At 32.4% G+C, this 15,962-nt stretch overlaps 1 protein-coding gene across 1 annotated transcript; it reads left to right on the plus strand.

The window, feature by feature from the left end:
- LOC132753924 (intraflagellar transport protein 52 homolog) lies at positions 1-15,351 on the plus strand. Its single transcript, XM_060744482.1, has 13 exons — positions 1-41; positions 5,972-6,096; positions 6,355-6,442; positions 6,945-7,074; positions 7,699-7,834; positions 8,589-8,715; positions 9,356-9,439; positions 9,780-9,848; positions 10,343-10,497; positions 11,105-11,192; positions 11,372-11,480; positions 12,995-13,140; positions 13,776-15,351. The coding sequence occupies exons 1-13, from the start codon at positions 24-26 to the stop codon at positions 13,836-13,838; spliced, it is 1,338 nt and encodes a 445-aa protein (XP_060600465.1). The 5' UTR covers positions 1-23; the 3' UTR covers positions 13,839-15,351.
- Positions 15,352-15,962: the final 611 nt, after the last annotated feature.

The raw sequence follows: 15,962 nt of genomic DNA on the forward strand, positions 1-15,962 counted from the left end.
TACACCTGCATATTTTTACAAGTATGGCGCCTACTGCAGAGGTAACGTTAAAAATATTTACTTATATATGCTCGATACGTGTTTCTGTAACAAATTTATTGTTCTTTGTAAATTTATTTCATTAATACAGAAATATTCACTTATTCAGCAGCCTGAATGTACCATATAGTTTCGTAAATGGCCCGTAGCTAGGCACGCTTTTGTGTCAAAACATTTTGCTTGAGAGCTCCTGTTTCCTCGTAATTTGTTGGGGCTAAGGACCAAACCTGCATCAGGATAAAGAATACCTAACATATATTAATATTTATAGTATTTTCTATTCTGTCCTTAAGATAAGTACCCTTTTGTTCAAGACAGATAAAACACCACAACTGAAAACAGTAAGAATTGTTTTTTGTTTGTAAATATAATACTGACCTTTGAATGAACGAGATACTTTCTGTATTACTTCTTCTTCCGGATAATGTGCTGGGCCCCTCTGGAGCATCGTCGCACAATTGTGACTATTTACATGAGTGAAGGGAACATCAAGTGCAGCTAAAAACAGGTTAAAAACACCATGCTCCAGAGTTACTCATGCAGCGCACCCATCCTCATCTTGAAGACCTCTAGGGACGGGGCTGTCATCACGACTTCTGGTAGGCTGTTCCAAAGTCGGATCCCAGAAGGAAAGAATGAAAACTTGTATGAGTTGACACTGGTAAAGGGTTGTAGGTACCTGTTGGCATGGCCTCGGGTGTGTACTCCAGCAGGGATCAGTATGTGATGGGCTCGGATATCCACCAGGCTGTTAATGACTCTGTACATCATCACTGCTTTGGTTTGCTGATGGCGGGCTTCTAGAGTGTCCCAGCTTAGAGCTTCCATCATTGCAGTAACCAGTGTTTTTTTTCACCAAAATATTCGGCGAAATTCTCCCCATTCCCCACTCAAAATAGTATGTTTTTTTCCCCCCTCAAAGCTGAAATTTCCCCCTATAATATGGCAGCCCAAGTTTGCCTGCAATAAATATCATTTTTTTTGCAACTAACTGCCGAAAAATGCTTTATTTTATGCCTGTAAGACTTACTGTTAAGCAAGGTTTTTATTTGTTTGGGTCGTCAGACCAAACAAATAATGGTAGCAAAATTTCAGACTCTAATGCTGTTAATTGCAAATGCCGAAAGTAGTCCGCTTTATATGTAACACTAAGGCCGAAAAATTCAGGGGAGATCGCTGCGTAAATATGGTCACATGACAGGGGCATTAATTTTCAAGCAAAGTAATTCCCGAATGGTCGAAGATTTCTAATATTGTTTCATTCTTTATAGATATGCATGCTTCTGGTAAGCGCACAAGTGTTAAACAACAGTTAGCGTCGTTACAAACCCTAATTTAGAATAATATAGAGGATATTTGTTTGTTTTGCATGTAAGATTGAAATATAATTTCACTGAGTGAACACAAGATGCAATATTTTCACGAATGAAATATATTTCAATCCTGCATGTAAAACAAATAAATTTTCTTTTTATTTCATGCTTTTTAAGTGATTTTAAGTATTTTTTTTACTGATTTTGCCGCGTAACGTCGCGCATTCTCCATTGTGACGTCATCACACCATGACGTCACATTATCAATTTTGAAATATAGTTCTGTTAAATTTCTCTCATTTTGTTACATTTTTAATATGATGTATGGTGACATCGACTTTGTTTTCCTAAAGAAGCAAAATTTACGCATGACGGCATTTATTTCTGCCTGTTATTCCATTAAGTTATGATTTTCTTTTCATCAGATATAGTCCGGCTACAGTGAAAATTATATTTTATAAATTTCACTAGTGGTTTATCAGAATATAATCATCTGATATATTACAATAAAACAATGGAAAGCATGAAATAAATGGTTTTCTTCAGGCCATTTATATGTAAATTTACCGTGGCCGAGTGGTTTGAGCGCTCGCTGAGGAAGCGAGAGGTCTGGAGTTCAAATCCCAGTGAAGGCAACTCTTTCTTTCTTCAAAATGTTTAAGTCAAATAAACATTGGATTGAATATCAGTGTTGCAATTAGTCTTATAGCCAATCTACTACAATTAAAACACTGGAGAGCATTGGTGGCACTATACAAAAACACATTGTTTTATAATCTCACAACCTTTACCTTTCTGACATTCTGAGACCCAAACAAATTCAGCGCGTTCTGTGCTTTGATTCATATAGGTAATGGGAGCTACTCCTGGTATCCCAACAAGTTTATCATGTGACACATCAATATTTTAGATCCGTATGAAAATCCCCCTCCTATTGCATTTTTCCCCCTCCAATGGGCACGGACCCCCTTCCCCCAAAAGTGAAAAAAAACACTGGTAACGCTGCTGGTGTAAAGATAATCACCTGTGCAGAACCTTGCTGCTCTTCGTTGGCAGTTCTCGAGCTTACTGATGTTGGCCTTGGTGTGTGGGTCCCATACTGACGAAGCATACTCGAGCTGAGGTCTAACCAGTGTTTTGTAACATGTCGCCTTGATGTTCTGTGGACAGTGTGATAAGTTTCTGCGTAGAAAGGCAGTGGTGGTGTTCGCCTTCTTTGCAGTAGCGTCAATTTGGCTGTTCCAGGAAAGCGTAAATATATTGTCAAGTGTGACACCCAGATACTTTGCCTTGTTCGTCTGCTTGAGTGTTTGGCCATGGATGGCATAGGACCAAGTTATCACTTTCCGCTTGTTTGTAATGCGAATCATCTCACACTTGTCGGGATTAAACATCATCAACCAGTCTTGCTCCCACTCTTGTAGGCGGTCAAGATCCTGTTGTAGTGCAATGCTGTCTTCCTCAGAGCTGATGGTCCTATATAGTAGGCAGTCATCTGCGAAGAGGCGTGCTGTGGAGGAGACCCTGCCTGGCAAGTCGTTAATGTAGACTAGAAACAAGAGAGGCCCTAGGACTGTGCCTTGCGGGACGCCTGATGTGAATGGTGCTGGAGAGGATGTCTCCCATCGAGTACTACTTGTTGTTGACGGTGTGAGAGGAAGCTGTTGATCCAACCCAGAGTCTTGCCTCTGATCCCATAGTGGTGAAGCTTGGCCGAGAGACGTCGATGGGGGACCTTGTCAAACGCCTTGGAGAAGTCTAGTAAGATGGCGTCGATCTGTTGTTTGTTGTTCAGGCCCGTTGCAAGGTCCTGGACTGTGGTGATCAGTTGCGTCTCGCATGATCTCTTCTTCCGAAAGCCATGTTGCATATCGGAGAGGATGTTGTTATGATCGAGGAAACTGATCACGTGGCTATGGACAATGTGCTCCATAATCTTGCAACAGATGGATGTCAGCGAGACTGGGCGATAGTTTGAAGGCTTACTCTTGTCTCCCTTCTTGAATAGTGGTGTGACTAGTGTGCCCTTCCAGTCATCTGGTACTTGGCTCTGGTCGTGTGAAGCTTGGAATATGAGTGTCAGCATTGGTGATATGGCTGAAGCCAGTTCCCTCAGAAATCTGGATGAGATCTGGTCCGGTCCAGTGGCCTTGTGTGGGTTGAGATTCTCAAGGAGCTTCTTGACACCCTTCTCATGGATCTGCAGTGGAGGGGCTGTTTCTTGAAGGTTAGGGCCCATGTTCGGTAAACTCTCAACATCTTCTTCGGTAAAGACGGAGGATAATTGGGCGTTTAGCTCGGCGGCACGAAATACCCAAATATACCCAGAATGAAATGCACCCAAATATACCCAAATATAGCAATATTTATTTTTGTTTGTATAAAATATAGATTATAATGAGAAATAAATAAATATTTATTAAATATAATATGACTTAGCCTGCTATAATTTCCATTCATTCCGTTGAAATGGACAGTTACGATGTTGTAAGAAAATAAAGTTGTGACATTTGCTTATCTTAGTACTATATAGGTTCTTTATGAATGTACTTGCAATTTTAAATCAAGATATGATATTTGTTGTCTACACTTACATTTTTAAGGTGTAATTTTGTTGAAATTTCATATCATATACAAGTGTCCATGTTATTTAAAAAAATAGCTTTAATGATGTACATATAGACTGTATTTTGGTTCAAAACGCAATGATAGGGAAATGTATATTTGGGTATGGTTGATTATATCTTAGTGAAAATGTATATTGTATTCATGATAAAAACAGCGCTTTTTTAGGATAAAACATTTATTTTTAGTTTTATTGGGCAATATTTGGGTATATTTAGGCAATATTTGGGTATATTTGGGCAATATTTGGGTGTATTTGGGTATTTCGTGCTGCCCGTATTAGCTTGGGATTTATTGGTTGCTGAAGTCCAGTCTTTGTGTGGTTATTTTATTTTACACTTCTCTTCAAATCATTAGTGTCACTCTTGATTATAATGCATTATTAGATAGATCTATATGATGATTAATTAATTATTCAATATTACTAGGGATAAATGGAAATTCAGTTGTCACAGTAGAACTAGAACCATTTAAATCAATTGTCAGTGTGTCTCTACTGTTCTCAATATCAATAGTATTAGTTTAATATGTCAGTCATATTTTACAATTAATGACATATTAATACATTATAAATATTTAGTTTCATTTTAACCAGTTTGCAATGTTTTTTTTAACTTTAATAAAAACTTTAGTTAATCATTAAGTGATACATGATCCCTTGAGGTTATAACATACATGTAGAAGTTTATATAAAAAATTAATCTTGAAAATCAGGGACATAACACTCTGTTTCACGTGAGTAATGATGAAAAGAATATTTTCAAAATGGTGAACACATAGTGTAGTCAACTTCACTAATTTTAAGCTTACCTCTTGGTAATGGCTTACATCTATGTGGCGCTTGTGGCCAGTCTTTACATTAGTCAAGTTGACAAAGTTTTCAGCCAAAGTATATCATTATTAAATCTGTCAGTTTTTATTGCAATCAAGCATTTAACTCATTTCTGCAAAAAAATTCTGTTTAAATAGAAATGTTGTATGTGTCTAATATAATCATCATTCTCAAATCTTCTTGCTTGAGTAAAATATAATTTGGTTATGGTATTAAAAAGGTAATTTTTTTAAATATTTAAAGGGATATTCAAACAAAATAATGACAAAAATATTTAAATTATCTTATGTACTCAAATCAGGCTAGAATGATGTTTCTTGAAGTTTCAGCATGAATTTCTGTTTGAATTCTATATATTTTGGGTTTGAAACGTAAATATATCTATATATGTTGAACAAAATTTAGACGCCAATAGAATCACCAAATAGTTTTAAAACAAGTCAGGTGACTTGAATTAACCCTTTGAGTTACAACAAGTCAATAACAGATATTTTGGATATTGTATGATTGAAACAAGTCTATGTCATTCATTTGAAATGTTCTTTAACGTTTCCAGAGTTTACTTTGACAAATATTGCGACATCATAGCACTCTAACCTGACCCACGCGGGTCAAGTTAGGAAACAACCATTTTATTCTTTATATGGAAAAAAGTTTTGTTCCATTGACTGTCTAATATATTTATTTTGAGGGCATTTACGGAATAATGAATGAAAAATTCAAAACTAAGAAATGAAAATTTTGCCTGTGTCTCCCTTTAACTTGAGCTGATAACATTAGGTAATTTCAACAGAAACAAAAACAAAGATGCAACAGGATAAATGATGACATATAATGTTTTCAATTTGGCCGACCTATGCTCTGTGTTCTTCCCATTAAATTTGCTCTGTTGTAACCTTGTTTCATAATTAATTAATTATTGAAGCAGAAAATACCTTAAAAAAAAACTGATAACAATTATTTGTATAGTTCTGGCATTGTTTGTTTTCCATCTTGTTTCAAAGACAGTGTTAAGTACCATGAGCTAAGACTAACAGCAAAACAGTATATATGTCTTCCCAATGAGATGGGGTTGGTCAACCCAAAGACACTCCAATGCTAACCGAAAAGTACTGAAACACATTTATGTATTATAAGTGTATATCTCTGGTTTATATTTCAGGGTATGGAAGATAAAGGTCAAAGCAACGTGATCCTCTTTAATGCTACAAAGAAGGAACTGTTTACACCTAGTAGTGGTTTCAAATCATTAAACAGAAAACTTAGATCTACTTGGAAGATCAATGTGTAAGTTTTGTTGTTGTTGTTTTTTGAAAGTTCAACATTGACAGCTATTACTTGAGACTTAATTATCTGGATAATTCTACAGAAATATAATTTGAGTATGTTTTAAATGAAATATAAATAGCCCATAGCAGGCACAGTTTCATTTTGAGTTTAAAAAAACACCATACTTCACATTATATTTTGATATCTTCTTTTATTTGCTGATTTAGCCAAACATGAGTAGATAGCAAATTAATATTACTTATGTTTTGTTTAAAGAAATAAAGATGAAATCACAGATGAGAAGCTTGCTGGTGCTAGAATATTTGTTCTGGCTGGTAGTAGAGAGAAATTCTCACAAGCTGAGGTAAGTTGTTATTAAATTGGTATAAATTTGATGAATTATTTTATAAACAATTTTGATGCTTTCATGTACATTCAGCATAATTGTTCTGTAACTTTTTTCTTCTTTTTTTTCATAATAGACATATATTTTTTCCATTTTAAGAGAGGACAGTATATTATTTTCTCTTTGGGATAAGGTTGTGCAAGAAGTGACTTTCAATCCTATATAAATGTGTACAATATTCTATGTAAAATTATAAAATTATTGAGTTTTCTTTTAAAAGACAATTTCTTCATTTCCTTGTATGTGCATGTGCATGGTAACTCAAAGCAGTTGATGTTTATATATATATTTATATATGTATAAGAATCCTCTTGGTGCAATAGTTAAGAATTAGGAAAAGAAAAGAACAAAACATTTCAACTTTTTATATATACTTGTAATATTGTTGGTACTATAAAATCGTTAAGATAAAGAATTAGCACATTAAATTATACAAACATATTGTTTCTAATGTATACAGTTTGATGTGATGAAACGTTACATGGATACAGGAGGAAGTATTTTAGTTATGACAGGAGAAGGTGGGGAATCTAGATTTGATACAAATATCAACTTTTTCCTCGAAGAATTTGGTGTTAATGTAAATACAGGTATGTTGATAAAGGCTATTATATTTATTTCTTTACTGTACAAATCAATTGTCTTGTTGTAAGGGCAGAGTATCATGGTGTTATCTCTTTGTGAATAAATTTATTTCATGCCTTAAATAGTGAAGAAAGGGCTACCTTGGACTGGAAATTTGCAATAAACAGAAAGTTCAAAAATGTTTGCATTACTTAATAGCCCATAGATATATCAGACCAATTAAAACTTGGCAGATTAATATGGATTTAGATGAGTTATTGGCTTATTGGCAACATGACTAGCACATATTTGATTACGTTCTATATGTTTGTAAGTTAAACATAACTTTTAAGAACAAAAAATTTGCTAGAAGGTTGAATGTGATTATTTTTCTGACGTAAGTTTTGGTACTATTCATTCACCAGTCATACTATTGAAGGTTTTATGATGTGTATTAATTTTAAGATAAAAATAACAATTTTTATTGATGATGTAACAAAATATGTCATTGGTAAATGGTATCATAGGTCTGGCTTTCCTGTTTTCATTAAGAGGTTATTTGTTAAATGTTCAAACAAGTGGATTTTCTTTTCACAACCTGTTATATGAATGAAAAGTCCTTCAATAGCCTTTCAACTGTTTATTAATAGATGCTGTTGTAAGAACATCCTACTACAAATATTTCCACCCAAAGGAGTGTTTGATATCTAATGGTGTACTGAATAGGGCAATTAGTCAAGCTGCAGGCAAAAATATAGGCTATGGTGATGAAGAAAATAATGCTACGTAAGTTTACAGTCTCTGTCTTTTCATTTGAAGAATCTATCTTTCTTTTATTTACAGTGTCAAGTAATCAGAAATAAAAAAAAATAATAAAATGTCTATAATTTTAGAACACAAAAGATATTGTTTTAAAAATAATAGTGTATTAATTACAGATTTGTTCATATCATTATTTTGATTCTTGAAAAAATTATAAATTTTAAAGTTGCTGTATTTATCAGATTATATATACACGCTTACTGTTAATTCAAACTAACTACAGTGTTTAATAGTTTGGTCCACTAATTTATCCCAACCAAATGGTTTAAAAAAATTGAACTGCATTTATTTGCCGTTAACATTAAATGCAGAACTGATATCTCTTGTACACTAATGGTTGACTGTTGAGAAAGACTAATTTCCAGTCAGCAATGTTGTGTTATTAGGTATCAGTGCAAGTTTCATAATATACAACATTACATGTACTTTAAATAAATTAGTAACCATTTAATTACTGCCAATATATACTAAAGCCTAATCAGCCATTTTAATCAGGTCACTCAGTCTGCAATTTGTGCAGACTTACCAGGCTCTAGTGGCTAGTCTAATGATTGTTAGGTTAGTTTCGTTTATTTATTTTGATACTGAAATCTTTAAAACTACATATATCAACTGGTTCAAAATCTAGGCAGGACAAAATGAGGACATATCATGATAATGTATGAACAAGAGTGTAAAGCTGTATTATTTTGAAATAAACATTGATGTATATTTTCAGTGCGCTCCAGTTTTTGTATCCCTATGGTGCGACAATTACAGTAATGAAACCAGCTGTTGCCATATTATCTACTGGTGGTGTCTCCTTTCCTCTTAATAGACCAGTCTGTGCATTATACAGTCATGCAGTACGTATCTAGTTATCAATATATACACACTGCTGCACACTATATAATTATTTCATATACAAACACTTGATATTGTTTTCTTTTACATGAAATTTGACTTAACTATATTTTTATATGTTTTATATTATATCCCTTTGAAGAGATTATATGCGTTTAAAGTGATACTGGTGTAAAAAATTTGTAGATATTTTTAGCTAGCAATTGAATGATGATAATGCATAAAGGTTACTGTAAAAACGTTGAAGATATACCATGCTCATCATTGAGTAAAATATTATTGTTATTATTAATCAAAAAAAAATTATTGAAATCTATGAAATTCATACTAAATATGTTTGATTTGATAAAAAGAATAAATAAACTATGTGTGGGAAGCTGCATTCCCTATTACAGGTCGAGTAAAGTTTGTCTTTTCTTAAAAAAAAACTGCTTGTTTTCTAATGACTATATATTCATACTGTGACCACCGATAGTGTGTAGAATTTTGAACATAACATATCTATTGTGTAAAGTCAAAACATGTTTATTTTATATTTACAAAGAGACTGTGTAGCAATTATCAATATTTTCTAGTATCAAATTTGAGTATAGCATATCTTTAACATTGGACTGTTCACATATTTATATTTTATTGTTTCAGAATTCTGGCAAATTAGCAGTTATGGGATCAGTACACATATTTCATGACCAGTACATAGATAAAGAGGAAAATAGCAAAATACTGGTAAAATTGATAACTCCTTTTAATTTGATGTAAATGATACTGACAGTCTTTTTACTTTGATACATTGTTGTAAAGTTGTTTTGTTGTTGTTTTTTTTAAAGATTATGTATATGATAATAAAAGGTGATTGATTTTGTTTGAAAAAAAAGAAGTTTACTATAACTTCAAAGTTTTCATATTATCTTAGCAGTGTTAACACTGAAACAAAACTTTAACCCTAAAAAAGAATGATTTCATAAGAAAAGGTAATGAAAAAAATGAATATTAGACACAGAATTTGATTCCTTTATATTAATTTTTTGTTGTAACTGACATTTATGTTAATTTGATATTTTTTCAGGATGTGTTGATACGATATATGACAACAAATGAAATCAAGTTAAATGCAATAGATGCAGAAGATCCTGAGGTAATGTCATAGATCTAATGTCATATGTTACTTAATAATGTTGACAGAGAATATGTCCAGCTCTCTTGGCAAGTCTATGTGCAGAGATTTTGCTTTATTACAGGACTGTTCCTGCAAGAGTGGGTCTTTACTAAGAATTTAAAAATCTATAATTCAATGTCATTGCTATTCCCTAAGGCTGAATGGACTGTGTTCAAATTAATGGGTGCATTTGTTTAATGATTGTTTGTATATAAACATGTACATTGTTTGTATTTTTTGGGGGGGGGGGGGGGAGACCACAAGAAACCAGAATAGCAAAATGTGATAAGAAATGCAAATACCGGTAATGATAAAGTGTTTTATAATAATTTGTGCATTAACTGTGTTTTTTTATTGCAGACTAGAAATTTTTATTTTTTGTTTTAAATCTAGGTAATATACAAGAACAGTGCATCTCTGAGTTATAATTAAAGACATTTTATGTACAAGGCTTGTTTTTGATATGTTTTCAGATATCTGATTATAATACGTTACCAGACATATCAAAGATATCAGCTAATCTGAAGACATGTTTACAAGAGAGTGATGATATTCCACGAGATATTACCACATTATTTGACAACTCTCTCTTTAAACTGGACACCAGTTTAGTTCCAAAGTCTATCAAGTAAGTTTACTGTGCATTCTAGTGACGTCTTATCCTTAATTATACATATGCATAGTATACAAAAAAATAAAACTTTCAATTTCATGTATTGGTATTAAATTTATATAGGTATTAAAATTATATAAATACCATACAAGCATGTTACTATTTTTATTTTTGTTATTTTCATACATTTAATGTATGACTATAATTACAAGCTGAAAAAGTCAGGTGTTTTTTTACAGCATTTAGTTCCTTTATATTTTATCAGTGTTCATTTCCCCCAACAATTTATGATATTAGTGCATTTTAAATCTGTATGTAATTTATGTCAAAACACTGATAAGGTTCAATGATGAAATAAGCATTACTTCACAATGGAAGGGAGACAACTTATAAACTCCTGTTGAAACTTTCGTCTTACACTGTCTAATATTGATAAAATCACAAATCATTGAACTTAAACTTAATCTGTATTACATAAAAACATTGAAATAAAATGATAATTTAACACTGTATTGTTGTCATTATTGATATCAATGAAGCAATAATCTTGATATAGGTTTTTGATTATTTATATTGTAATGTTACAAGATATAAGTCTAAAGTTTATATTGTTTTATTTTAGAGCATTTGAACAGACAAATACGAAGCATGAGCCTCTCACACTGATCACTCCACAGTTTGAAACCCCTTTACCACCTCTACAACCAGCTGTAAGTAATTTGTTATTCTTTAAATTTTACTGTATTTCGAGAAATATATCTTACATGCTAATAACTTGATTTTATGGATTTTATTTACAAAAACTTTGTTGTAAAATCATAATTTTAAGCATGTTTTATGTATAAATATGTTCAGAAATTAAGGGGTATTTTTCTTCTTTTATTTACAGGTGTTTCCACCACAGTTCAGAGAGCTACCAGCACCTTCTCTAGATTTGTTTGATTTAGATGAACAGTTCTCATCTGAGAAAGTCAGACTGGCACAACAAACAAATAAATGTAAGTTAACAATTCAATGTTTGGTAACCATACCTTTCTTTAATACAACATAAATGATCCTAAACTTATTCAAGTAACTCCTTTGAAAATCTTGATTCTAAAACCTTACGGAAATTCCTTAAAAAACTTTTATTGCCTGAAAAGACTAATTCATTTATTTGTTGTAATATTTGTTTAAAAATAGGTGATGAAACTTGTTGCCAAAAAGCTGAAAAATTTGATAGTTATTACTCACCTACTGTATCAAATTTTACTGCAAAGCTACCCCTAGCATTATGTATTTTTAGTCCCCTACCGGTTTACCGGAGGGGACTTTAGGTTTACCCTCCGTCTGTCCGTCCGTCCACAAAACTGGATCCCGCGATAACGGAAAAAGTACTGAAAATATTTTTATGAAACTTGATATATGGATAGATGGCAGTATGGAGATTATGCACGTCTTTTTCTTTTCTTCCTATGTTGAAAATTCTGGTTGCTATGGCAACAAATAGACTGAAAATATGGCAAATTTTACACATAACCTGGATCCAGTGATAACGCAAAAAGTACTGAAAATATTTTTATGAAACTTGAAATATGGATAGATGGTAGTATGGAAATTATGCACATCCTTTTCTTTTCTTCCTATGTTGAAAATTCTGGTTGCTATGGCAACAAATAGACTGAAAATATGGCAAATTTTACACATAACCTGGATCCAGTGATAACTCAAAAAGTACTGAAAATATTTTTATGAAACTTGAAATATGGGTAGATGGCAGTCTGGAGATTATGCACATTCTTTTCTTGTCTTCCTATATTGAAAATTCTGGTTGCTATGTCAACAAATAGACTGAATTTCAAGATTTCTGATTCTAGTTTTTACGTTTTTTCACTATAAGTTCTTTATTTCTTAAGGTATTTTCTTCAAACAGTCCATCTGTCTGTTTGTACATAAAAACTGTTACCTGTGATCACTTTTAAAGAATTTTTTCAACAAATTTACTTAAAATAAAGACATAAGTGAATGGCCAATGGCCCTTCAGAATGTTGCTGGGGTTCTAACCGGCAGGGGACTTATGCATTGCTTGCAATACTATGATAATTGCTTGTTATCTTAAGGGTTTTTACCTAAAAATATTCTTTTCATTGATGCCTTTAGAGTATTTGAAAAGTACAAATAAATCTGCTGATTTAGAAAGTTGTAAGAGATATGTGCAGTTTTTTTACATTTCCATTAAGACACATTATTAATTTATAAACAAAATACTTTACTGGATGATTTGACTGAAGCTCGAGTTGTCCCACTTAACAAAATAAAAGATACTGAAGTTTCGAATTACAGGCTGGTTTCTTAAAAAAAATTGAAAGGATTGTTTATGACCAAATTAATTTGTTTCTATCTAAAATGCAAAGACATATTATACAAGTTTCAATCTGTGTTACAGGTGGTTTAATACACAGACACTTGTCTTGTATATAAGATTACATATGTTAAAGATACAATATGTGAAGAGAGAATGATATAATTACAGGTACGGATGATGATCTGGAGTACTATGTACGGGAATGTGGAGATATTCTTGGTGTGATGCAGAATCTAGCACCAGAGAGTAGAGATGCTAAACATATCATTGAATATATCTTTACACAAGTGGTAGAGTTCAAGAAACTCAATCAGGTAAATATGTTATAATTTGATATTAAATGTTTCATTAAAAGAAAATAACTTCAAAATGCTAACATAGGGCAATGGAGAAGAGCATTTCTCATCCTATTTTAAAAAAAGAAGAAATGCAGTTTCCATTATTTTAAAAAGAATTGTTGTTCATTAAAATAAATGGTTGAATCTCATTTTATCTAAGCACATCTGTGGCTGAAGGTTAAGGTTGTTGACTTTAAACCACTTGCCCCTCACCATTGTGGGTTTTAATCCTTTCATATGTGGAAGCTATCAAACTAGTTTATTGAACGTGGGTGGTTCTACTCAGGTGCCCTTTAATGCCTGAAATAATTCACAGAGGCTGAATGAAGAATCCCTCCAACAGTAAAGCTGGAAAGTTGCCATATGACTGTAACAGTGTTTGTGTGATGTACAAATCAAATACAACAAGAAAAGTATAGGATTTATTTACTATTGGCATTTTCTTGATTGTTAGCATATTATTTAAATGTTATTTTGTTGGGGTTTTTTAAACTATGTTGTAATTAAGATATATGATTCAAAACAGGCACATCTTGCCTATCTTTGCTACATTTATGATATTATAAATGAAGTTTGTTTATTACATATTTTATCATATTATTGTTATACAGGATTCAGATTATGATACAAATCAGTTTGGAGGTGGGGGAGGAACAGATATGATGGCTATGTAGTGATTGGACAATGTGTTCTAGAGTGTGTCGGGACATTTATAAACTGTGATAAAACTTTCCATTGATCAGCATACACTCCAGCTGTCAGCTGTGAGATTTTTAACAGTTTCTGGGCTAACACTCCAATTTACCGCTAATATATGATTTGATATGACTTCAGGAAAATGGCTCATTTACTATTGAATATTTCGTTAAGATTCAGCCACATGTTTTGGAGTTTTTCTCTTTTTTTTTTGTCTGGTAAAATTTTAGTTATCTTGTTCTATAACTAAATGTAGAACTAAACGGTTTTCGTTACATCTCATTAGGTTGTGAAGAGATTTTTGTCATACGTGATTTTTGTTGAGGCGATCTTTATTGAGGCGTCGTATTAAATCACTTGGGGTCTTTTGATATTGAATATATAGATTGCCCTTCACTACTGTATGCTTGAATCATCAATTCCATCATGTTTGATAAAGCTATCATGCTAGCATATAAGTGCCTGATTTTTTTCTTTTTAAAAAGGGGGCACCTTAGGTTTTAATTCATCAATTAAGATGGCCAGTCGTTTGTAATGCTGTCGCTTTAAATATTTACGTTATATCTACAGCTGAAAGAGCTGTCCGTTTCTTATTGAGAACTGTGTATAAGATGAGAATTTGGACTGTCTTATTTTACATCCGTATATTCAAAGTGAAACAAGTAATTGTTGATTATTGTGTTAATAGTTTTTTAAGAAACAAAAACTATACAAATGGTATATAGATGTTAAGTAAAATGAGTATTCTTATGTTATGATAAGGAGAATCCACATGTCAGTTACGATGAATTGATACCAGGGGTGTTAATTAGTAATTACTGAAGAAAATAGTCAACTTTGTAATCTTTGTCAATTTTGTAATTAAAATACTAGATTTGTTGTTGTATGTCACAATTTGATATGATTTTTCTGCATCTAAGATCTGAGAGATTGCATTTGATTGTTACATGGTTTTATTTATTTATATGTAAATATTCTGTTTCATTATTATATGTCCATATCATTTTCACATTTTTGTTAGTGCTTGTATGAATTATTTCAATGTACTCGAGTAAATTAAGCTTTTAATAGTTATGTTTCATGAAATTGTATTTTCTTTACAAATACATTTAAGGTGGAAAAGCAAAATTAGTTTTTTTAAGGAAAAAATAAGCTCACTATTACTGAGCACAATTGAAAGCTTATGAAATGTTAACGTTTTTATGGATTACTAAGTATTTATCTTTACTGAAGAAAAAAAACTGTCTGTGCTTTTACTGTGTGTGGAAGGATTTATATAAAATTTAAAAGCAAGAGCGATTTTACTTCAGAAACTAAATGTTGACATTCATTGTTTTTATATCATACATAAAGATATATTGGCAATTCGGAAGAAAACTGAAATGTTTAAAATGACTAATTTGTTACTTTGACATATCAAACATTATCTTTGTCCGTCCATATAATATACTGTAAATTTTAAATCTCAAAATAAAAATTCTCTCACTGAAATAATCAACTTTCTGTTTTTATTCCGCCATGACAAAAATGGGGCTTATGTCCGTGGACAATTGTCTTTTTCCGTAAAGCAATGCTATGATTTCACTAAATGACAATTTGAAAGCATACAAACGGTTAAAATTGAGCTATACAACACTAACTTCATCATGAATTGATGGACAAATCGGCACCTATTGTACCACTAATCCTGGTGCAATAAGTAGCTTGTAGAAGCAAAATGAGCGTCGAGGTGTACGCCAAACACATTACGAAAGGCGGCCTATAAAATCGTTTGTGGCGAGCGCATTCGTCTATTTTCTGTCAATAAGTAGTAGAAAGGGCGTTTACTTTGGACGCTGAGTTTCAGGTTTCCAGTTCGATACCTTGGATTGTCTAAATAAAACGAAATATCAGGTCGATGTGGATGAAAATAGTTACTTGTAAATGTGTACGTTTTATTAACATGCTGATCTTTCCTCAATCCTGGCACACTGGAACGAATTTGCACCTTTGGTACTACAATATATTTGGATGCAATATGTAGGTTGTTCATGTATATGCTAAAATCTCGTCGTGAAGGCGAACGGCGCCTTTCGTAAGGCCGTCTAGAAATCCTAGGCGGC

Source organism: Ruditapes philippinarum, unplaced genomic scaffold (assembly GCF_026571515.1).
Source record: "Ruditapes philippinarum isolate M1 unplaced genomic scaffold, ASM2657151v2 ctg596_1_1_1_1, whole genome shotgun sequence".
Classification (NCBI taxonomy): domain Eukaryota; kingdom Metazoa; phylum Mollusca; class Bivalvia; order Venerida; family Veneridae; genus Ruditapes; species Ruditapes philippinarum.